We start from the raw sequence: 26,230 nt of genomic DNA on the forward strand, positions 1-26,230 counted from the left end.
TACCTTTAGAAATGCTTTTATTTTTTATTACAAACTTTAAACAGGAGGCTTATAATAAAACTCATCTAAAGAAGTTTTTGGGTTTTCTAAAACATGGATGAAAGATGACAAATTGTGCAAGTTTTAAATAAGCTAAAGAGAAAAGATATTTATTCAAGAACATCATTATTAGTATTAGCAACTTTAACAGTCTTTGAAGTTTTGTCAAGTCTTGTAACAATAGTTAAGAACACAGAACAAAACTCTAAATGTGTTTACAGAGGTCTGACAGTCATGTTGAATTCCTTTTAGATAAAAGGAAAATTTTATATCGCTCTGCAATAAATACAGTGCAGTATATTAGTCATTTGGAATAATCACGATCTAGCCCATTGCTTTATGGTCACTTTTTTACTTCATTAGATTTCTGTAAAAAGTCAGTGTAAAGACAACTGATTTTATGATTCTAATACATGGAACTAAGTTATTTGCTGCTGCCAATTCTGAATCATATTCAATCTTTTTTTTTTGAAGGAAAGGTACCAAGGAATGGAATTGGAGCCACACATATCCTACCCCAAGGATCAAGTTATCTGCTTATATCAAAAGGGGGAAACTCCACTGAAATCTATGGAGTTGGGCCCAGTAACACCAGCCATGTGGATGTCAATAAAAGACTCAAGGCCAACTCTTAGGACTACTCAAAGCAGATAAGGACCTGAGAAATCAGAGCAAGTGTATGCACGGAAGAAAAGCAATGTATCCAGAGCCACACTGTCTTACCAATGACCCTCATATTTTGTACAGTGGATTCATTTAAACATTTTTTTAAATGACATTTTGTAAATGTGAAAAAAAATTATTTCACTACTGCCACAATATGTTTCTTCTTCTCTGACACAAAAGGCACAGATCCTGGTTTGCTGTGCTTACGACGATTCTGTTCCCTAGAAAAAGAAAGAAGGAAAATGAGATTCAGTAGTCAGCACAAAGAGTTAAGAAATACGAGTTTCTTCCTTAAGCTACTACTGGAGATAACCTGCAATTTAAATAAATAAATAAAAATAATTGTTCTGCTTTTATTAATCAAAACGAGTGTATTTCCTCCTTTAAGAAGGAGCATTATCCCTTTGGAGAAAAAAGAAAAAAAAAAAAAATCAAACAACCAAACCTTTAAAGCTGACTAATTTAGAAAAGTTTTAAATTGAACCTTTTCTGTGGGACATAATTTACTTGGTTTTCCTGTCAGCAGGATTTGCTGCTCAAGTTGAAGAATAAAATGACTAAAACGCACCACTTTATGTTTTTACTGACAATTTCATGGCAACAATAAAGCGTGCCACCTTCCTCTCCTAGGAATACAAAATGCCAATGATCCAGGTTACTGAAGATTCTCATGCTGATGCTGGAGTCTGGCATTTAAAAAGACGAAAAGAAAAAAACAAACACAAACAAACCCCAGGCCGTTGCAACGCTGTGTCACATCATACACAACACAGAGCACTGTGTCTTCTTCCAACTTGATATTCTCTTGTGTTCCTTCAGTAGACTTGGAGACACAGACAGTCCTTGTTGCTGCTGGCACTTGCCTGCATTTTCCTTATAACTGAAGGCTAATCAATCCAGTATTTCACAAGCACTTATTTCGATGGTTAGAAGTAACTCATATTTCTTCTTCCCATACACTGTAGCTCTAATACTGCCATACACTGTTGCTACAGCATTAAGTGATGCATTTTATTAAGATAGAAAGAAAAAAAGCCAGAAAAGGAAGACATACTTTCGCCTACGAGCTTCTTTCATGATCCGTTGCTCCTTGACTTGGCAAAAGATACTTTTAGGCAAGTGACGGTGCCGAGCTATGCGTTTGATCTGAGGATGGTACTGGAACTTCTCCTTCAGCTTCTGGTTGTAGTTCATAGCTGCCTTTTCTCGTGGTGTAAGCTATATGGGGAAAGCACAACACATGCACACAGTGTTAGAAAAGAACAGGGATTGAACTGACAGGATTTTCTCTACAAAATGAAACTTCAACTTTTAATTCAAATATCTTCCTTCTAGCAAATGGCTGCAACCACAGAAACTTGAGAATTATGGTAAATAAGTATTAAAAACCTATAGCTTTTACAATACTTCATTGCTCGAACACAAAACATATTACCACAATTTCAAAATTCAGAGAAGTAATTCAACTTACTTCCCTAAAATCAGATTTTAATGTGCTGTAGATAAGGAGAGAGAATAGAAATAGCTGACAGTAAAACCTTTTTGATCAGAAGCCGTTTGCTCTCCTAACTTCTGCCAATGATCAACTTTTGCTGTGAAACAAAAATTCTCATGCATTTTAATCACTAGCCAGTATAAGTACAAATGCTATAAGTGAATTGTCTTGATGGAAAGCTTTATAGACCACACATTACCTGGCCTAAATCTTGCCTTGATCCATTTTAAATGTCCATTAGGAAGTGCAGTGTACATATAGTATTGCAAGTCTTAACTTGCTTGTATGGCACACGTGGAGTTCCAGCTTTCATCATGCAGCTAAAATATCTTAGTATCACAAGTACATGAAATACAGGTGAGTTAGTATTACCACAAATGACTTAATTTTATACAAATTTTATCCATAATTTTTATCCATAATTTTATTAAAAGTTATGTCTGAGCCACCACTACCAACAAGAAGGAGACCCCCATTTCCCCACAGCTAACCTACAGAGGAATTATTTCTGAAACTAGGCACGTTTCCTTTGGTCCTTATATATCAGAAGGAAAAACCCGTGTGCTGTGTTTTGGTTTAAAGCATGCACTGCTTCATGAGGAATGTTAAGTTCTAGGTATATTGGATTTTCCTGTATCTGCAGGAATTTCAGTTGCCTTACTTTCTAGCACACTTTCAGACTCTGACCAAAACAGCAGGTGATGCTGAATCTTTAAGAAAAAAAAATCCTCTACACCCAAGCTATTTAGGGGTTTTCAGATTAACAAGAGATCTGCTACATCCTATCCCCTTCCTGCCCTCCCTCTACAAACAGAATCTCCAACTCCAGGGTTTCAGACATCTAAAATGTCTTCATATTCTTATGTAGTGGCACAAGTCTTTTGCCTTCTTACTCTGAGCCACTACTACCTGCACCTGAAGTCTTAGTAACAAATCAGTAATTCAGACTCCATTTCACTAATTTCTCACTTTCTGTGAAGTATCATGAGAAGACAAGACCTGAATTTCTGACATTAACAACAACAACAAAAAGATACTTTCTTAGAGCAAACAAAGCTTATAAATCCCATCTACTTTATGAAGCATGCATTTTTTAGCAGCAACTGGCTGCTCCTTTTCCGTTTTGGAGGTCACCTTTAAAAGTGACTTCTGTTGGAATATATATATTTTTTTCTAGAATTTATGAAATATACCATACTCAAACAATTTTGTTCTGAAATACCATTAATGGTCTGAAAACAAGATATTAATAAAGCAGATGGCAAAGTAGTTTCTCCTTTGGGACAACAAAGAAACCAGGTACCAGATGTACAGCTGCCATTAAACTCATCACTCAGAAAATTCTTATTCAGGTATCAAAGAGACAGATATATTCTTATCCTGGTTTCTCCATATACTCTTATTCATAAAAGTAAGGCTTTCCACTTTACTTACCCTCTTTATCATAATCTCTCAAACTGCAAAAAAATAAATTCTACATCCCTAACCCACTAGAACTAGACCCCCCCCCTCCCCCCCAGTTCAGTCAAATTCCACTACTGAGCCAGGCTGAATAGCTGTTTCACTCTCAGCAAGTCCCAGGTGTTCCCACTCTGCAGAAAACTGCCAATATAATCCAAATTAAAGAGCTTTTATTTTAATTAAATGCAATGATTTTTCTTTAATTTAATTTAAGAGGAGCAAATTGCTGCTGATTTAGTGTAACCTTGATGATTCTACAGACAGAGGTGAATCTGTAAATTAAATATACATCCAGGATATCTTATTTAAAAAATTAATATAGATAAAGCGGTGGTTATGCTTGAGTCCATTTCCATTCTTACATGTAATGCGTAAAAACACACCTATCTGGTCACTTCCCATCCAATTGCAAATTGTCAATGCCCCATATACAAGGCAGTGCTACATGTCCCCTCATCTATATAGTGGTAAAAGAAAATCATGTGTAAATGACAAGTTCGTATCTATTCATCAGAAATACCAGACAGCTAAGAAAGCAGACTGCAACAACACAGTGAACTCCAATTTCTCTCTTGCAACTCATTCTACAAAGGTCAACCTAAATGGCTGAAGAGAACAGCATTACTTCCCATAGTGCTTTGTGCTGAAGAAGATTCTGTAAATGCAGCACAAATTAGCAGGATTAAAGACCTTGTTTATAATGACTAGAATACTCTACAGTGTAATAAATTGTGATTTATATGACATCATGAATGAAAGACATATACTCAAAAATGACATGTGATTTTTTTCATACATTTAAAAAATGAATGTGCAACTTCCTATACAAGGAATAGGGAGAGGTTAGCTGGTGGAAAGGCCGCTATTTGTGCCAGTACTGAAGCAGTACTTCACAGCAAATATCTAGAGTGAAAAAGGGGGAAAAGGAACTGTAAAATACACCCAAGTTGCCAGTAATAGGAAAACGTGTCCTCAAGTAAACGGTCTACACCTTTTTCTCCCTCGAGGTGACAGAGGCTAGTTATTTTTCCCCTCTAAGCAGAATGAAGGTAAGCATTTTTCCAGAGCCCTGACTGAAAAGCTAAGATCACCTTTGACAAATCATACTCCCTTCAAAATGTACTATATTTGTACTGTGTATGTGTTTAAAAATTCCACAATATTAGACTGCTGCAATTCAAAGGAATATGAAGTGGCTGTTATCTATCTTGCCCAGGTTGCCCTTCTAAGTTAAGTCAGATAAAGCACAGATGCAACATATTTTTAGAACGTGAACATATTCCAGCAATTTTCCATATCATAATTTGTCTTTATGCAAAAATTTTTTATTGCTCTTCTGAAAATTCCCTTCTAAATTTATTGCTATGAAGTTTATTACTCACTGTCTCTCTGAATCAAAAACTGATTCTTTATCTCTAAATGGAGAACACAAAAGAAAAGTAACGTAGATTTTAAGAGCACAAAATCATAGCTAAAGGGATGAAGTCATATGTGCATTTAATCACAAACCCCAACTCACTAATAAAAGCATGCCATGTCACACACTACCCGGCACTACTAGTTTTCAGCCTTATGTCACAAAATGGAACTTTATACTAGAAGAGTGAAAGGATACACAATTACTTAGACAGTTTTGATGCTCTCCTGCTAATGCACTTTGCTAGATCAAAAAACAAGACTTGTAGTTTCATCCAGTCTTTTTCAATCCTTAGCTCAAAAGCTATTAGGTTTGCATCCTGTAAGAAAGCAGCAAACCTATGTTCCACTACTGTTACACTTACTTCTCATATTGTTTCACACTTACTGAAATACAAAACATTCATAGGAAGAAAGTTTTCTCCTTCAGTTGTCCAGTATTCTGTTCTAATCTCTAAATTCTTTGGAAAGGTAACAGAACCAAATTTTGCAGCTGTTACTCACAGAAGTAATGCTACTAAGCATTTACACTGTAAGAACTGCAGGTGCAGAAAACTGAGTGTCTTAATATTTTGAAGAACAATATAGCTTTTTGAAGTTTTGCTGATAGCTCATTGCTATCACGACAATTCATAAAAACCGAACATAGCCCTTTCTTTGTACCAATCAGATGAATTCTATTTTATTAACTGAAACTTATTCTAGTAGTGCTGCTTTTCCAGCCTTTTCACTCATACGAAGCTCTTTTTTTCCCCCTTTCCTTACAAGGCAAAGGCATTCTACCTTTCAGAAATCCCAAACCTCTCCAAGGTCACACAGTAAAAAAGCATACTTGCATACTTAACAAGGCAAGTTTTTATGTATAATAAATGAACTGTCTGGAGTATCTTAATAGTCTTATTTATTCCCATCTTTCTTGTTTGCATATGCAGAGCTACAGATTTATTGCTTTAAAAAGAAAGCCTACGAAGTCCTATTTAACTTCACGCTGTTACTGAAAAAAGCTAAACTTTTATTTCAGAAAACATCTAAACACCAAATTGTTTTAAAGCGACCTCTGCAGTAGCTCCAACAAAAAGATTTAGTTTTTGCTACCCCTACATAAAACCCATGCAGCCTTAATTGTCAGTGGAGTAGAGACATAGCATGCCTCTGGCTCCTCCAGAGACTTTGATTCTTACTTTAATGTTTCACTGATTTTAAATAATGAGTGCAATGCCAAATACATTAATAAACCAAAGGAAACATGCATGTCAGAACTGTTGACTGCTTGGGTAGCTACAGTTCAGAAAGTACGACTTTCCAACTGCGTAACTATTCATCAGTCTCAAGGCACAACATAAGTACTGTATTCTGTCTAACTTCCTTGGAACCCAGCAATCTTGAAAACAAGTCAGACTAAGTGCTCACCAAAGAAAAAAATTTTTGATTAGCATTTTTACTTTTCTCTTTCAGGATGCTGGTCTTCACCCACCCCCAGCCCAAAAATATCCATCTTGAAATACAATGTATTACGAGATGTTGGCATTTTATTAGGAATACAGTGACCTTTGGATGAGTCATTCAATCAAATCTTCTCAGCTAAGAAAAATAGCAGACCCAAGCAACTAAGCATTTAAGATATTTTCTGACACTTGCGACAGAATTACTGAATGTTCAGCTTTGAAAGTTGAAAATGCTCAAAAAATAGTGAAAGAACTGGACATTTATAAAATGAGCCTGGACATTTATAAAATGAGCAGGCACATGTCTATGAAGATAAGAACAGCAGTCCCCTAAAAAAGAAAGAGCCCGTGCTACAGAAAACCAACAGAAGCTGGTAAATAGGCATTAACACTCACAACATTAAGAATTACAGGAACTACAAGGCTGGATCAAACAAAGTATTGGCACAGTTGGCTGAATCCAAGTGATATTTCCAATGTATATTCAAGAATCTGAGAAGCCATAAAGATTCCACCTAATCCCCAGTAGCAACAATTACTCTCTGAACACCTGAAAAACTGAATTTCATGGTGCTTCCAAAAATATTTTTATAGTAACTACAGCAGCTCTGGACACTTGCAATTTCTATAGCTTGATAAATTCAAGGCCTCAACGGCATTACGTGTTGAACACATTTCCAGAAAACATATGAGGCTGTGAAACATTATTTGCTCTTATTTTAACATAATTCTTCCCACATTCTTTAATGCTGTCCATGTGAAATTAGGGAGAAGAAATTTCCAGTCCAGTTTTTCTATATGTTTTATTATATCCCTTGAAATTTCTTCCCGTATTTCTTATTTCTGGTTTCTTAAGATGTCTTTTATTTTCCAAATAGTTTTTTTTTTTTTTGAGATAGGATGACTGCCTAGAATATTCTAGAAGATGGGATGAGTTTCATTTCTGATAATCAGGAAAACAGACCAAAAATGACACCTAACCTATATGTTACACGTAACTCAGTCCTCTTGGGATCTGAGGGCCCAAAGTCTTCGTCAGAAACACTTACAAACCTTTACACACATGCATGTTACAAAAGCTGTATTAGAATGATCTCATATTAGCAGAAAAGAATCCTATGCACAACCTCCAAGAGGCATGTCAAGCAGCAACAATATATTTAAAAACTTGAAAAATATGGCCAGGCTATTTTGTGTAGGATTCACTGAGAGGTCAAGGACCGCAAGAGTACTAATCTGCAGACCATAGCAAATACCCTAAAGTCATGACTGGTAGCGTCCTTTTTAGAGCCATCCCCAGTCAACTGTCAGTGATGCAAATACTACAGAAAACAGCACAATGTCATTTACCATTCTACTTTTTGAATACTTGAACCATTAACTAAGTAGTCCTTTTGGCATGCAATATTTATAGTTTACAGAAGTAATTGGTTTTGCTCATCACTTCCCAAATCCAAGTATCCTTACTCTTCATAGAAAAGAAGCCAATGCCATCTTGTAGTCAGGAGAATGAATTTTCTGTTTACACACTAAAACATTAACAATCATCCTATGTGAAAAAGATTTTTTAGATATTCTCCTTACCACCTTGTCCTTCACACAAAGGAGACAGGGTAAAGAACAGACAATTTGTTCTGGAACTACACGGTAGAGAGAGAGAGGGCACTCTCCTTTTGTACTAGTCATGAAGATGGTGAATAAAAAGTTTTAGACCAGATGAAGAGGGAGTTCTGGCAAGTATATAAATACACCAACAGGTAAATAGGTGGTATTTCTGCCCAGTACTGCACCATCTAAGCAAATTCAACATAAAAATTGAATCCAAAAGTGCAGTCCATAGCAAACACTGTCAAGTTAGTGGAATTAGCAGGTAACAGGATGATATTTAAATGTTAAATGTTTGACCGAAGCACTCATGGATAAATCCCACAAATCGGTTCAGAAGAGAAAGAAATAGCACCATAAACACGAAATAAAATTCAATGCTTTAAAGAAATTCAATTTAAATAGTAGTTTTCAACCACAGATACTATATAGGCTATAAAGGTTTTTATCTATAGCTCTACAGAAAGGATAAGAAAAACAACAGGAGTTTCAAATACCTATGGTGGGCCACAGCTACAGATACATGCATTGTTTTAGCTGTGCTTTCCCATATCAAGCCCTTCACACTGCAAAACAGTCCATGCATTTTCTGATTCTGCAATGTAGCCCTAGTACTCATACCACTCCCATTCACCTGGGAGCTCTTGCTCCTTCCCTCCTAATGCAGATACTATCACTTAATGGAGCTTCAAGTAACCACAAGCAGCTCCAGACATAACAATGGCATGGATCTGGGCCCTTAACTATACAATGTTCTTCCTCAAATTACAGCTTCCTATTCCTTCCCTCTCAGTCTTTTACAAGATCAAGCAGGAATTCCTCCAAGCACTATTTGACTGCTATGCTGATGGGCACAGAAGCAGCTTTGTAAACATCTCCAAAATGCTCTAATGACTCCCAGGGGGAAAAGTGTCAAATTCATTCTCTAAAGTTATTCAGTAGTTTTTAACAGGTCTGTGTAGATGGATATATGCAAGTGACAATTATAACAGCACATTCTGGCTTTGTCTATACATCAACAATTGAACAGGTGTAACTAGAAAAAGGTATCTATTAGACTGAGGTCTGCTACTAGAAACACTTCAGCTAAACTGACTTACATTGAATTAAATGGACTTAAGATCCTGTATCAGTGTGTGTGTTGATATTTGAAAGTTCACACAGGTTAATGACAATCTTGGTTACGCATCACTGCAAATGGTCTATTTTACCACGTGTGTGCTTATCACAGTATGAACTGGGCAAGTATCGGTTACATGTTAGTCACAGAACATTTTTAAAAGTAGTGACCCTACACTTCAGTAGAATCACTTGTGTATAGCATACCAGAATTTACTGCTTTCTCAATAGTGCAAAGGGGTGAATTCTCACCTGTCACACACACACAGAAAACTCTAGTCTAGTTTAGTTTGAACTGGTAATTATAAATAAAAATCACCTTGCATAGCAATAATGAGGTGTGTAATTTGTCATCCTCTTAATATTAAAATCTGCAGTAGTTGCAAAAGGAACTATGTTATGCATGCAGGCATGTTAGTTTTCTAAAAGAAAAACATAAAATTTCAAACTACAATTTTATTTTAGAAACAGAAGTTTTTAGAAGCTTAATAGGTTAAATGGTTGTAATAAAAAACGCAAAACACTCCCTGTCATGTGATAACAAGAAAACCAAAAACCAAGTCTCTTACCACTCCCAGTTTTTCAGAAGCATTAGCCTTCCAAAGACGAATATTCATCTCGTCTGAGCCACACAGAATGTATTTATTATCCGAAGTCCATTTTACAGTGATGACGTGCTGCATTCGCTTTGTATGATATATCTCCCTAAAGCAAAGAAATATATTTTAAGATGTTTTAGAATTGCTTTTCCTAACATTATCTTTCAAATAGCAGTTTTCCATTCAAACTAGAATATATATTTTTCTGACTTTTAAAAAAAATTCTAACTTTTTTTAAACAAGGTGCTAGATCTTAAATTATATCTAATTATATTTATGCAGTATATTAATATATATGTCTATAGATATTTTTATAAATTCAAATACAATATGCTAGTTAGACTGATAAAATACCATCTTTTACAAATGCTTTTTAAATAGTGCTTTCATAGAAATTACAGTAAGTAGCTAATAAACCTCTCTTTTTCAAACAACATACCAATGGTATACAACATCATATGCATAAAGTACCCATAATAGTTTTCACTAATATGCTATTATAGTGATCAAGCATTACTGAATGGGACTACAGAAGAATGATGAACATGAAAGAGAACAGTAAGCATTTCACCTCCACCTGTCCATTTATGAACATGACAATAGATCAGTTACTCTTCATTGTGTCTTCCCTCCTTTCTCCCCAAAATGTACTACTTTATCACTATCTAAAGGGTCCTAGAAAAACCTTAAGAACTTAAAGAAAAGTCTCAACGTCCTGCAGAGCAACAAGTCAACAAAAACCAGCTAGTAGAACAGGATTTAGAATGGCTGTTGGCTAATAAAACATGTTTAATTTCTGCAATTAGACTTTTGCTTAACAAGTGCAGCACCTGCTGATTCAAATGTTACATTTAGAAACATTTTCAATGTTTAAAAGAAACTGTCACTTGAGTTGTATTCAGTATGCAGCAAGCAAGTGGAACAATATTATTCATATAAAGTTACTATTTTATTTCTGCTATAAAAATATAGGACCCGGGACATTTTTGTGTTACATTTTTAGTTGTTTTCATTCTTGACCTAAACTGTCAGCTAATACCCATCCCTTTTGCATATCAGTCATGTAATTGCCCGCTACTACCCAGCCCTTGTGCGTACTGGTCATGCACTGCAGCTAAAAGACCATTCTCTCTTTCTTCTACTCAGTTATTCATAAAAACAACATCCAAGTAGTATTGGAAAGGAAGTATGGAAACAAAGCATATTTAACGGACACAAAACAACTAGGCTGCAGTGGGGGTGGTGAGGCTGTGAGAAGAACAGATGAAACCAGTAAACCACCTTTCATAAGCTTAACCCCCTTTCATAATTCAGTCAAGTGATGTTCTACAAGAAGAGTGTGGAAGACTGAGCACAAGTACTGCAGAAAACATTAATACTCGCATCAGGTTTTTACTGCTGTTGGTGTTTTACATTGCATATGCACATATGAATTTTTAAAAGCATTTCTAGCTTACTTTAATTTTACTATTTGGCCCAGTAACAAAAACATTTCTTCACCCACCTTTGGGAAACTAAAGATTTTTCTGCTCCTTACTCTGAATTTTCAGCCTTTGTCTCTTCAGCTACTATCATCACAAGTTATCAAATGTCATTTTCAAGGAAAGGAAAAACATAAAAGTACATGGCTGAATAACAGGGATCTTTCATTAAAAAAAAAAAAAAAAATCACAGACACATCTTCCATTTACCAAAAACTTAGTAAGCTTCATGATAGATCTTATTTCTTATGGATATTGATTTTCCAAATCTTAAACTTTATTTTAAAAATAAAAATAGAAAGCATTGAAAGTTTACAGTTTTTCAAATTGATAGGGGATCAAAAGCCTGAGTTAAGTGAAATACAGTCAGGATCTTTGCTTAGAGACACCCCTATGTACCCCCAGGAGTTTTCCAAGAAGGATCAGCTCTTCCATTTGGAGCCCTTTCTCCATTTCATAGGATTAATTTCAACAATGTAATTCTGAGAAAGCACAGCTTTTAAAGAACTGTAAGTTACCTAGAATGATCCAGTCAGCTTATACGAGGCTAAGTCCTTCATCTGTAAGTCTCTTCCTCACTACATTTATGGCAACCACACTGCCAAAAAATGTCTTTTCCTTCCACAGGACTTGTCAACAACCTGATGTCAACAACAGATAAAGCCTTTCGCTGTTGCATCATGGGGTCTGCTCAGTTTCCCCTCAATGGCAGCGCTGTGCTTTAACTTTGCGTATCAGGTGCTTTTGTAAACATTACTATTCCACAAGAAGGAAAATTGATGAACACAAGGGCTGCTATCCACGTTGTTTAACAATACAACACTTAAAAAAAAAAAAAAAAAAACCCAAAATCAACCAACCAAACAAAAAAACCAAAGGAACCACAATACTTAAAACTTTTTTGCAGGACAGGGAGAAAGCAGAAACAATTTGTAGATCGGTTATGAAAGACAATGGAAACAACTCCTCTCAATCTCTAATGATGTATAAGAGCATACAGTGATGTTGAACAGTAGATAATAAAAATATATTCATCAATCAATAATAAAAATATATTTCTTCCCCAGTCACTATTTCAACATCCTAAAGGAAACATCTAAAATCTAAACTAGTGGCAGCATTTTTTTTAAAGGAGAAGAGGGAAGGCAACTAAAAAAGTAAAATAAAGTTAAGAAAAAATGGAAAGACTGACAGAGAATAATGAAGGCAGTGTTATGAAGAACAAATGATACCAGACAGATTTGATAACTTGCTTTGATTTCCATCAAATTGAAAAAGAAATAATGGAGCACAAAGTAGATCCAATCTGAACTTCAACAAAATATTTAATATACTGCCTTATGAGACCTTGCATGAAAAACTAATTCGTACTGAGCTGTATTCAAAGCACTGTCACATGAATCAAAACCTGGTTAACAAAGCATGAGCAGAAGGTAATAATAAATGGAAGTGAATTAGATCACAAAAATGTCCCAAACAGATCATAAATAATCCATATTACCATGCTTCTCATGTAATGCCTTTAGTAATCATCCATATAGGATGAAGATAGCCCCTAAACAACAAATGCTACAATCTTGTGAGGCACTGCAAACATCAGTGATAACAGAGATATAGTACAAAAGGAACTAAATGCATTAAAGATATAGAAATTGAAATAAGATGGGATTCATCCTGGTAAAATATAAATGAGTACAACTAAGAACAATAATTCAAAACTGATATTTAATCTAGCCGGAAAGCAATAACGTCAAGGAAAGTATGAGGCAACAGAAAAACAAAAATATAGATTTGCGGAGTATTACCAGGAAATACCAAAGGAGAGGAAGCAAATCTTCCACTTCTATAAATAGTCAATATTTCTTTACGAATACAACCTTCCCTCTAGATATCTTTGCATCAAAATAAAATAGAGGAAAAAACCCAAACACGTAACATGTTTGAGAAATTTTACCCAGAGGATTCCACTGTAATTTTAATCCAAAATTGCAGTATCAGTACTGCGACCTGTTAAATGAAAGTTCTGTTCTAATGCATACTCCAAAATTATCTGTCAACTATATGAGCTGTCACTCTCAAGTTATATACAGAATAAGATCTTAATATTCACGGAAACTGAATGCCTCAATGAAGATGTTAACAACTAAATGAAGAACTTTGAGGACTAGGGAGGGAGGCCCTAGTGGTACACGAGGGCAAGAGAAGTGTAAAAATCACTCACCTGCTGTGACCTTTGTCAACAGGAAAAATGCGGATAGATTTATCAAAGCTGGCAGACACAAATTCTTTCCCAGTGGGTGAATAATCCACATCAAGAACAGCAGACACGTGATCCATATGCACCATCACAGGTGATGCAAGAAAGCGCATATCAAAACTATATAAGCTTTAAAAGAAAAGACCAACAATGTAACAACTTAACACCTTAAGTAATTAGCACATTTTTGGTAAACAGCTACTTAAATCATGCACAAACATGCTTAAGGATAGATCCATATTGATGAGAAAATTGTTTAAAACTGCGAGTATCATATCAAAAGAAAGGAAGATACATACTTAGGGCTTGAAATTAATTTCCTAGCCAGTGGGTTTACTTATTGGTCCAGATCTACGTTTCTTGCTCTTCTCTCAAAGAACAGATAGGACTCCACTACTCCCTTCAGCATCTGTTCTTGGGTCACTGACCTAACCTATTTCTCCAGCCACCTGTCCACCGTCTTCCTTCACTCCACCTTTGAATAGAAGTATATAACCTTAATTCGGACAATGTCTCTGAATCAGTTATCCTCATTATGGCAAGCCTATCAACTCTGCAAGGCTTCTAGATCTTCCCACACGGGAATCTCTTAGTAACTCAAAGTCTACTGTGACATTCCCATGTGGTTAGTTCCCTTTCTTTAGAAGGCCAGCTGAACAGAGAGTCTGCAGGAGTGCAAGGAAAGCTTGATCCCTCAACACATGGAGCTACTGGTTCAGTAGAGCATATCACCTGTAGAAAAGCATCACACTGAAAATAGCTACACAGCTGCGGGACCACAGCTGGCTTGCTCTTAAGCACTGCAGAGCTCAGGCAGAACAGGTGAAGTTTACCTGCACTTGTGTAGAAGACATTAGTTCAATGTCTCCTATACAATAGTTACCTGGCAATTCTTACTTTTTCTTTCTGTATTCCTTTAGAAAATAGATGCTTTTAATCAGCTAACACTTGCAGGTGTGTTGTTGATATAGGCACTTAGCATTGCACTCATACTAATTGCTTTAGTTTAAGAGGACAGTTGCCCCTAACAGTAACAGCTACCATTTTTAGTTTAGTGAGGAAGAAAAAAACAGCTATAAACAAACACTTTAGGTAGCCTCACTTTAACATAATCAAAAATAGGCAAAAAGCAGTATATTAAATTCAACACCTGCTTTCAAGGTCTGGGCCAGATTCCATTTCTTTGGAAGAACGGCATTAAGATAAGTGATAAAACTCCTATGTTCTAGAAGACGGCAGTGATCTATTGTTAGGTCACTAGCTTCCTGGAAAAAAGGATATGGAGCACATTTTGCAGTGGCCTAGTTTCAGAGGCAGCTTTTCTCAATATCAGATTAGCTGTTCACATGAATAGTATTGTCCAAAAGTAAAAATGTGTTCTAAGACACTGAAAGGATAAGTATTACAGTTTCTGGAACTGTTTCACAAAAGATTAACTTTTTAGAAATGTTCCCATCAAAATAGCTGATCAGTACAAGATACCAAGCTTCATGATAGCTGGCAAGAAAATAAACACTTATATTGCCTCAGGGTGGACCAATACTGACTAATTTCTAGGTCCCTTTGCAAGCTATGCTTGCACTGATTCAAGTGCATTTTTCTTATTATGATAGAACAAAACAGTGGTTAATTTTCTGTTGTAAATTACAGTGCTTCCTCCATCCCTATTGAAATACAGAAAAAGAAGCAGCTTACCACCAAAAATTTTTTGAAATCAGTAAGCCTGTAATTTTCTAAGACATTATTTAAGTGACTGAAATTTAGAGAGTTTAAGTAGCTTTTTAAAAAATATATATTGTAAAATGATGATAAATCACCAAGACACAGATTAAAAACATGATCAGCATTATCAAAAAGCAGGATCACACTTACTTGTAATCTTCATTTGCTGCAGTGAAAATGAACGCTTCCATGGGGTTCCAACACAATGTATTTGTCCTCATCTTCAAGATAACCTGAAAGGTATTTACACATTGCTACCTTGTTATAGGTAATAAAACACTGGCTATGCCTCAAATACAAAGCTTCTTATACCACTGGAGACAGCTAAACACTTTCTTTCTAGGTACAGAATTGCAGCAGAGCAATGATATACGTTTCCTTAGCAGTGTTATAATTAGAACTCAAGTCTTCCTATCCCTTATCACATACTCATTGCGATGCTGCAATTAAATTTTTTGCTACAAGCCATTTTGGAAGCAAGTCTTCCCAAGCTGTTACCAGTTACCCCAAAACTAACATGCCAACCTGGAACCTCCAAAAAAACTCACTTCTCCATCATAGTTACAGAAGCCTTTAATTAAGCCTGTTTGTTTATACAATATCTATTTCAAAGGGTGTGAACAAGCATTTGCAAAGTAATATCATCATTTTGATGTTCTCCCAGTTTTTCCTATCCCTTTGTTATTTTATTGCAGAAATTACAGTTTATGAATTCTCTAGGCCAGTTGCCACTTCTTGTTTTTCTCTAAGTGCCAAGCAGCATTTGAAACAGTTACTGTGTTGTAATTTACTCACCACCATCACTACATTAGCAGGGAATTAGTTCCTTTGCATTGATAAGATTTGCTTGCCACTGGCAAGCGGATTGCTACAAAGAGGCCAGCTTGCCTTAAAGCAGGAGCAATGCAGCTGATGATTGCCCCAAGAAGATCCTACCACTTTGCTTACAGTGGATGAGGCAAGAGGTATTAGGAAGCCACATATTGGATGCTCCCAACTTGGAGGACTGCAGTGGCAACAGCTAGGCAACCAGGGGAGAAGAGGGTGGAGGTGTTGTGGGTGGAGTCCTCTGACTCCCAGAATGACACAACAGCTTTGGCTTATGGCTCTTGGAGCTTTTGACCACTGTATTTAAAAATACCTCCCATACAGTATGCCTGACAAAGTAGATGAATAATTACAGAGCAACTTATTAACAAACAGAATAACTCTAAACAGGATTTTCCATAATGCTCCAGACCAACCATAGTCCTACCTGAAAATTCTGAAATCCTGAAATTTTGGTGTTTAATACTAGAGTACTCAAACCTCCTTTTTGTTCTCAGCTTACTATACCAAACATGATAAATTTACATGCATATAACAAAATACACTTGTGCAATTATAACTTTTAAAATTATGAACAAAATTTCAAAGCAAGTTAAAAGTGATGACCTCTTCTGCTCCACCCTCCAAAGGGATTGTGACTTTATTAGTGTGTGCATATTCTCATGTCTCTCATTCTCCACAAATGCTCATTTTCTAGGTCACACTACTATTTCTAGGTTCAATACGAAATGAAGTCTACACTGCAGAATACTGCTCATTTCCAGAAATTACATGCGCCCAGATTCGAACGCAATAATCAGATGACTGAAGTATTTTCTACTTCAAAAACAGCCTTTATTGAAAAGATAGGCCACTGAAAGGCTCTGTGTTTATGCTAGTGTGATAACTAGCATTTGTTCAGATTTCAGTATTGTTCTTCTAATAATAAACTCTGCACATACATCTGGGAAGCTAACAATGAAGGAAGGTTCTTTAACCTTCCCTGCCCAAGATTTCCAGCTTCTGCAAAATGAGTACAAGAGTAGCTGAAACACATTACCTTAAAATCATGACAAAAAAATAACTGATATTACTGGAAAATCCAGCTGCCTTTCAGAAGAGGCCAGGTTTGTTAAAAGTCCACACTCTACCTCTTCCTTCACAGTTTTTTGCCTGAGCCTATAGCATTCAGCTTATTTTATCAGTGACATTTGCATTTAAAATAGCACCCAAGAAAAGGAGGCTCTGTACAGATCTAGCATTACATTCAGTAACAGCTACATACAGCAACCTGGGTTGGAAGTGATTTAAATTGTTGTAAATACATTAATAGTGGCATTTTCGAACTATTAAAATCTTTACCATCTTCTGACACTATTTTTAATCAATTATAGATATGCTCAGTCATTTCATTTAAAAAAGTCCTCATTAGGACAAGTCAAAGTTGTAAAGTCCTTGGACATTTGGCTATCTTGGTTTATTTATTTTAATTGTAAGCACTTGCTAAGATGACAAATAAAATGAGTCAGCCTGGACATTTTGAGATTACTATAACACAAAAGCAGATTGCCCAAATAATTGACCTTTCCTTCTTTACTATCTGCACGATATCTGGTTCATGTAAACAGCTTAGATTGCTTGAAACTGCAATTGCTTGAAACAACTGACAAGACAGTTCCTGCCATCTGTTCAAATATTAAAGTCGTCCATCTTTAAAACATCCTAATCTCTTTCCTTCTGTGACCCACAGGTTACACAAGAACGACTTTTAGTTTTAAAATGTACTATCTTTTACTAAATGTCTTCCTCTTGTCGTAGAATAGGAGTGCTCCCCTTCATCTTTTCCCAACTTTTTTACATCATTCATTATTTTGTACTTATGTAACATCTCACCATCTTATTTGTCTCTCGCCTAAACTTAAGGCTTCAAAACTCATGGACAGGACAAGCAGGCAAGGGAGCTAGTACTTCACAAGTTGTTCTCCTATTTCCCATTAAAGAAGGAAGAGCTCCAAACTCAGGGCAAAGCGTGAGCTGCTTTGCTGATGACTCACCAGGAACACAGCAGCTCTAGGAGCTAGTGCCTCCCCAGGGGCAAGGTGCCTCTATCAGCACCATCCTTCTCTTGGGAGTTACAGAGCTCTTAGCTTTCAACGCAGAGCCAGACAGATATTCAACCTGTCTCTGCACAGAACAATTGTTCCCACCTCAGCAGAAACCTAGCAGAAGCTATTGTATCTGCAGATGCAAGGAAGTTTTGATCAGTGTTAAGCTCCTATGGCAGGTTATACATGATGTGTATATATATATGTGTATATATATACACACACACATATATATACACACAAACATATATAGATGGCAGTATGTGTGTGTAACATTCAGTTAGACTCAAACTTAGCTCACAAATGCTCAGACTACATCCTTTTAACTTCTAATTGCACAGCTACAGCACTGGCTGAGTTCATTTCTGCACTCACATCTCAAATTAGCATTATCAACAATTTTTTTTTAAAGCAGTGAATGAAAATGAAACTTCAGCAAAAATTGTTGGTGCACAATGAGAGAAAGAAATACTGTTATGCCAACAACATTCCTATTTGATGACTATTTTAAGTGCCATTATAGCATTCCAGCATATATTAGCCCACAGTCATTGCAAATAGTATATAACATACCAGAAGGATACTCAGTGTATCACAAGCCAAAATATCATACTTCAAGACGCAAAATTGTTAAGATAGTTATGGGACTCAAAAAAAAACTGATTGTGATCCAGCTTGTTAATACTTGCATGTGAATTATTGGTTTCTTGTTTTAAACAAATACATACATTCTTTAAGATGAGCAAGAATTTCGATGTTCATGTTTCATACATAAATATGGCATCTAATTTGGATTTCACTGCAAAGGATTTCTGAAATTTTTATACTAGCTGCATAGATTATATCACTTAAGACAAGGTAGCTCATGAAGGATTTATTTTCACACACGCACACACACACACACAAGCTTTTGAAATGCAGAGCAAGGCTCTCCAGTGATCTGTAGCAAATGCCTTATAAGTTACTTTGTTTCCTTCTGGCAAGGGGAAAAGAAAAAAAAAAAGTCACACAGACACAATGCAATAAATGAACATAAAGTTCTTATTATGAAAATGCTGTCAGGTCAGGCACTTTATCAAGAATTACAACAGAGTGAGGATGACAGCCAGTTTGAACACAGAAGAGGGCTTTTTTAACTCTGCTTGGTTTAAATTCCAAGATTAACTCCATCAACTTAGCCAAGAGACTCAAAGAATGTGAACACTCACTGAACTCACAGTTCAGAGCTTCTCTTTCTCTATCTTCATCAATACTTACAGACTATTTATGTATTGTGTATCATTATCACTGCCACAGTCTTATATTAAAAAGAGATAAAAAAGAAGAAACATGTTACCTTCTTTAATGGAGTTGATTGTCTCATATCATACAACACAATATTCCTGTCAGAAGCACAGCTTCCTAAAAGGTATGTCTTTAAAAAAAAAAAAAGTAGTCAATTAGTTCCCCTTTTCAATCCTCAAGTAAATACATTCACAGTTCTTTGTGTACAGTTAATTATTCAACCCAAGCATTTTAAATAGCTTTTCCATTAAAATTCAGAATCCACCCAGTCCTCTCTACTCTACAAGTAACAAGTACCTCCTCATATACATTTCCCTCACCCACAAGCACAGCCCACCCAACAAGTATAAAGGAACTGCTGTAGAAGATAAGAGCAGATTCAGTTGTTTGCTGCAGAGGGCAAGAAGACTGTCAGAGGGAATTACAGTAGAGGACAAGATGAGAGCTCCACAGCCACACAACTACTACATTACGTGACTGAAGTACATGATATGTATTGTTGTGGGGCAGAAAAGAGACTATCCTACATCTTTTTCCCCTCCCCCACTGAAAGAGGAAAAAAACCAAAGAAATATATGGTATCTATCAAAGCATTATGACTGTAACAAAATTATATATATACACGCTCCTCTACATATTAAAACAAAAAGAAATTTACGTTTGGAAAAAGCCATTAAAGATAGTAGTAATACAGTTTAGATCTAACACTGATCAAGAAAAATACTGATATTCCAATATATAACAGAAATATTACCTCAATGGGATTAAATTTTACACTGCTTATGCTATCAAAACCCCATGTCAGAGAACACATGGGGCTAGTCCTTTGTTCATCCCAGATGTCCACTTGATGGCCACAGGTGGCAAAAACAGCTTCTTTCCAGTGGTGATCAATTCCTGTATACACAGTCTTTAAAAGAAAGAAAAAAAAAATCAAATGTATACATAAATACGTATGTATGTTCTCTTACAGAAAAGATCAACAGATCATTGCATATTGAGTCTGCCATGGGTTTTTTTGTTCATATGACTGAAAACTGAGTCACCAGTGACCCTGGAAACTGAGTCTTATTAGATGCACCCTTATACAATTGGCTAGTTTTCTACATGATCATTTAACATGCATGCATTGTAAATTTGTTAATCTACAACAGCGTCAGCATTAGAAACCAATTTACAGACAAAGTCATGGCTGATTTTATAGCAAACAGGAATTTTAAAAATAAAGTCAAAGTTTTGTATTGAATGGCTGTGAGGTATTCGCATGAAAACAAAATTATTTGATGCAGACCAAGTACTGACAACATGCAGCTTGAGAGGAATAGACCACAGAAAGATTTGACCAGTTCCCAGGAAAGGAATGATTGCTAGAGACAGATCTAAGCAGTTTCTGATGACATTTGAGGTATTTCTTTCTAGTTATTTGTAAACAAAATATAATAAAAAGCTGAAGATATTTTAAAAGTGCTATTATAAAATTTGATGCCATCACCTTACAACCCATTACAACAACAACCTATTTCTATCCCCTCCACAAAGCTAAATAAGAATTGATTCAAAACAATTCAAAATAACAGACATGGGAAATCAAAATTAAGGTTTTCTACCTTTCCAAGAATTGTATGAATCGGTTCTTCTTCTTCTCCATATTCTGGGCTCTCCATTTTCCATTGCTTCACAGTTTTGTCATCACCAACCTGGAAATATTGGAGGAAGCATGTACAGATTTACATGAATTTATTCTGCTTATTTGAATTAATTTGCTTTACAACTAAGAACAGGCAATCTTTCAAAATAAAAAACAAAATGGTCTATACCAAAGTAGAGTGTTTCTCTCTTGCCTAATTCACTGTTCCGTTTTATACCTCTAAGCCAAACATCAGTTCTCTTCGTCATAACACTTTACTAGAAACTTAGAAGGTACACTCCAAAGATTTATTTTCAGGGTCTGAAACAGTCATGTCTGCACGCATTGCTCCAGCATCTTTGTATCTGACTGTACTAAAACAAGTTCTGCTTGAATTGGATCTTCACATGCAGATTTTTTGTACTGAAGATTTATTTAAGATTTATTAAAACATTACCAAAAAAAAAAAATCTGATCTAGTTGTCACATTGGATCTTTTCCAGTCTTCAAAAGAGATACTTTCAGGGTTGAATAGTGAAAAGGTGAGATGAAAAGATGACTTTTTTTTAGACTACATTTTATGATTCTTAAATAAAGAATATCTTAACACTGCAAATCATCTTCTGGAAGTCATTTGGTGGGCATGTAAGCTGTCAAAAGGCACTTTCCACCTGAGTTGCTCCAGTTGCCTGCTCCTAATCCCAAGCTACCTCTCACACCATGCCAGCAGAAGTTTTTGCATGGCTGTGCCATGACCTGGATCAGAGAAACTGGATGTGGCTCAAAGAAAAGTTAGCTATACATGTTCAACTTCCTCTCCCGACAGCACCAGTTCTCCTTTTTCTTCCCCTCTCCCAATTTTCAGACAGAGGGAATGTCAAAAGGGGATTCTAATTTGGTGTCATTTAGAATTTTCTGCTGCAACTTTCCCACACTATAACTAATGCCTTCATGACCTCATATCTACTTCAGAAAAAAATAAATGTATAAGAGTTAACATAGCTCTTACATGCCTAGCACATAAGAAGCAAAACCTGAGGACTTTCTAATCTTCAAACACAATCGTTTTTACTGTATCATCTCAGAATTGTTTTAATGCAAAAAGGAAAACACACTATTTCCAAACAGTTTACCTGTAACTAAATCAGTTGCGGCTGATATAAACTAATAAAGTTTTATTAACAGAATTTTATTGAATTTAATGACTCAGCTGGAATCACCTTAAATTAATTAGTTTATCTTTAATCACAGAGAATTCAAACACTTAGAAAAGTAACCATCTGCATGTCTTCCAATGAACACAGACTATCTACCTCTTTTGTATGAACTAGTTTACTCAAATTTTACTTAAATGACTACCCTTTAGCAATTATCTGGTGTTTATCCCTTCCATACTCTTCAATAACATAAGTATGATAGCACCAAAAAAATTTTCGTCAGAATTGACAGGTTCACATGACAAATTGAATAAATGCATTCAAATTCTAAAATAACTGAAATTTAAATATTCTACAGCAGAGATTACAGTAAGTTGCTCATTAAAAAACAGATGGTCAATAGATACTCTGTATTGTTAGACTGTACTAAGGAGACACATTATACTTACAGTAAAGAATGAGGTACCACAGAAACGAGCACAAATCCCTCGCACAAAGCCTTCATGGGCTTGTAAAGTACGAATGCACTGTCGTTTGGTCAAGTTCCAGATTTTAACCTGTTAAAAAAGGAAAAGTATTCTGGTGTTATTTAATTCAGTTTTCTACAGCCCAAAATTAAAGTTCATAATTCAGGCATCAGAGATCACTCACATTGTAACAAAATGCCACAGCTGGCTTGAACATTAGACAGATTTATGTTAAAACTGCATAATTATCCCCTTAAGACAAACAAACAAAAAAAGATATAGCTCTTTGCTTCTTACTCCTTCCTCCCCCCAAACTGTACACTTACATTATTTTTGCATTCCCTTATTTCTGAAATAGAATTCTTGTTAAAAGACTGCAGCAATGTTAATTTTAGCAAAGATACCCCTTAAAGAAAAAGGCACAAGAAAATAACTTTTGGAATTAATACCATGTTTTCACTCCAGCTGCTGTATTACATCCTAAATGTATGTCTACCTCTCACAGAGGTTTCTGTTTCAAAACATTTGGGCCTATTTAAAATAAAGAAATGGAGAAGCTCAGTTCTGTATGTTCTATACACACTGGAAAGTAACCAGATACCCAGAAGATACATTTAAAACATAAAAATACTATCAAATGTACAACAACATAAGGGTGAGGGAGAGCAGAGAAGACAAATGGCTTTGTTCTGCAATTGCCTCCACATAAAGTACCCTTCCTTGCTATTTATAATAATCTAAAATATAAAACAGATACACGTTTATCATTTTTAGTGAAGAAGCTAAACTATTATTCCACAAAGCTTTTGAAAGTGTGCCCCTTTCCCCTAGCTCATCTGACTTTATGTAATCTTCTGAATCAGTAGCAGTTCAACTTCAATGGGGCTGGCAGGGGAGGGAGGAGGGTGCAAAAAGCTATAGGGACGGCAAGTTTTAACACTCATTGCTCTATGCCAAGAAACTGAATGTTACCTCCAGCTTACAGCTTTCCAGAAGTTCCTAAATTTGTGTAAACATTTGCACCCAGTTATGACAGCCCCTTCTCACTCCCTAACTCAGAGGAACTGTATAGTGAGAGCTGCTTCCTAAAGCTTTTTGACATTCTTTGCATGCTGGAAGGTCACAACATGCAGTTTGAGAAAGTGTCCCAAACTTCTGAGAGAAGTTATGGTATGACAGCTGAACAAAGACACAAAAGAAAGATAAAACCAGGGCATTAAAAAAAAAGGGGGGGGGGGAGGGGAAGAAAGGGACCTTGTTTGTGGTAGTTTGTAACTGCAGCTTACCTCTCCATCACAAGCTCCAGAAAGCACTGTAGATAAACTCTTCGGGTGTTTTGCCATGCAATTAACTCCATCTCTATGGCCATCAAGTGAGCTAAGAAAGGGTTTTGCAAACACGCGTTCTAGCTTTGTTGCATTCAGAGCTCTTGTGTATTCCCGTGGAACCTCAAAAGGATGCAATACAGGATCGTAATTTCTTGGAACTGCAATAAGAGTAACACAGTCATTATAAGCCTGTTATATGTACTGTAGTTCAAGGTAAGCTGCATTCAGATGCTTTTCTGTTTTATTTTCCTTGCCACGGAAGAATTTTCTGCAACACTAAGATTTTTGCCATACCTACTGTTTAGAAATTGATCTATGGGATCATTAGTATGATCGCTTGACAATCTCTAAGTTAATGAAATCTGGAATAACTTTAAAATTTTTCAGTGCCCTTTTTAAGAATATACTACTAAACTAATGAAGGTATGAATGCACGCAGCAAACTGAAAATGATGGATATCTTGCCCTTCCTGAAATGGATATTAGAAAACAAAACAAAACAAAAAACCCAACCTCTTGCTACCAAATTCCAGTATATGCAAAAAGATGTGCCTAAAAGGACAGGCACAGGGAGCTGCAACCTAGCTCTGTTTCTGTTCAGCCAGCAGCAAAACAGCTCTGGCTCAGAAATGAGACTCATTAGCTTGGTACTTTGCTGGTGCTAGCTGCTTTTCCCAGAGATGGTTTACATTCAGTAAGCAAGGGTCTCTCTGCATCCATCTGTGTACCCATACCTAAAGATAAATTGAGAAAGAAGGCTGGAACTGACACTGTGTTTTATGCAAAAAGGTTGTCAGCAGAACAACTGACAACAGTTAGATCAGTCATCGTGAATTAATGCTTATTTCAGTCTACTGATTTCCAAAGAATATTTATTGCAGGTTAAAGCCCCTAAAAATAAAATCTCTGAGAAAATGGTTGTATACGACGCATTTGATTTAAAAATCTACACACAAATCACACCTCAGCTATTGTCCTAGTAAGTAATTTTAGTCACCTTTTTCATGGTGTAAGTGCATCATCACAGTTAAACGATGAGGAAATGCACAGTTCACAGCATCACAGAATGGTTGAGGCTGGAAGGGACCTCTGGAGATCATCTAGTCCAACCCCCCTGCTCAAGCAGGGTCACCTAGGGCAGGCTGTCCAGGACCCTGTCCAGAAGGCTTTTGAGTATCTCCCGTACTATGAATAGCACCAGTTATGGTGCTACTTCACACACAACAGAGCTGCCTACCTCTAATTCAATCAATTAACAAAGTATATGCAATTTCGAATACCACAGGTCTCTTCTGCTCAAAATACTATTTGATTTAGTGATGCCAACAAGTCCAGAATCTTATACCTGCTCTGACAAAGGATCGTGAGTTTACAAACCTTATTCCTGAACTATTTCTACACTAAGTAGAAATTAAATCTCATTTCTATCATGTTATTGAGGTGAAACTGTGAGACTGTATAGAATCAGCTCTGACAGAATATAAATAGAATATCTCATATCATCGCATCTACCAGGCTAGAGCTGTTGCATCTGAAACGAACATCTAAAGTCTAATAACACCACTAATTAACTCCCGGACCCTCGGAGCCTGAGGTAACCGACGCCCGGCGCAGCGCGGCCGCACTTCTTCCGCGCCCCCTTCACGCAGCGCCCAACGGTTCCTCCCGCGGCGCCGGGCGCATGCGCAGAGCACCGTCCCCTCGCGCACGCCAAGCGGCCGTTACCGCCTCCTCGCCGGCCCGGCCCGGCGGCGGCCGAGGCACGACCAAGCTAAAGCGCTCGGGAGCCTCCGCAGGGCCACGACCCTCTGCCGAGGGGGCAGCCGAGCCGCGGCGTGTGGCCGGCGGGTGCTCGAGGCCCTTCCCACCCACTTCCCTCGGCCCTCCCGTGCCCGTGCCGGCGGCATGCGGGCCGAGCCTCCTCACCGCGCTGCAGGTCCAGCTTCGTCTCGCGGACATAATCATCGGGGTTCCGGCTCAGCACTTTGACCCGCATCCTCCCGGCCGGCTGGCCGCCGCCGCCGCCGCACATGCACCCGCTGCTGCCGCTGCCGCTCCGCCGGACCGGGGGGGAGGGGGGCGGCCTCCTCCCACAGGAGCGGATGCGCCGGCCGGGAGGTTCCCGGCGGAGTCTCGCGAGACTTCGTCCC

The 26,230-nt window shown here is 36.9% G+C and overlaps 1 protein-coding gene across 1 annotated transcript; it reads right to left on the reverse strand.

Moving 5' to 3' along the window:
* On the reverse strand, positions 1-26,213 carry DCAF13 (DDB1 and CUL4 associated factor 13). The gene is made up of 11 exons (XM_026119634.2): positions 26,007-26,213; positions 24,039-24,238; positions 22,735-22,842; positions 21,109-21,198; positions 20,256-20,411; positions 19,554-19,631; positions 15,456-15,538; positions 13,548-13,712; positions 9,816-9,951; positions 1,760-1,923; positions 1-926 (listed from the first exon to the last, which is right to left on the reverse strand). Exons 1-11 carry the CDS (start codon positions 26,110-26,112, stop codon positions 839-841), a joined length of 1,374 nt encoding a protein of 457 aa, XP_025975419.2. The 5' UTR covers positions 26,113-26,213; the 3' UTR covers positions 1-838.
* Between the last annotated feature and the right edge of the window lie 17 nt (positions 26,214-26,230).

Source organism: Dromaius novaehollandiae, chromosome 2, assembly GCF_036370855.1.
Source record: "Dromaius novaehollandiae isolate bDroNov1 chromosome 2, bDroNov1.hap1, whole genome shotgun sequence".
Classification (NCBI taxonomy): Eukaryota; Metazoa; Chordata; class Aves; order Casuariiformes; family Dromaiidae; genus Dromaius; species Dromaius novaehollandiae.

Excerpts from the sequence above, each read along its gene's own strand:
- DCAF13 (XM_026119634.2), bottom strand. The coding sequence starts at position 26,112 with ATGTGCGGCGGCGGCGGCGGCCAGCCGGCCGGGAGGATGCGGGTCAAA. Across the intron at positions 15,539-19,553 it reads AATCAACTCCATTAAAGAAG|GTTATCTTGAAGATGAGGAC; the intron begins GTAACATGTTTC and ends AATACCTTTCAG. Across the intron at positions 927-1,759 it reads AAAGAAGCTCGTAGGCGAAA|GGAACAGAATCGTCGTAAGC; the intron begins GTATGTCTTCCT and ends TTCTTTTTCTAG.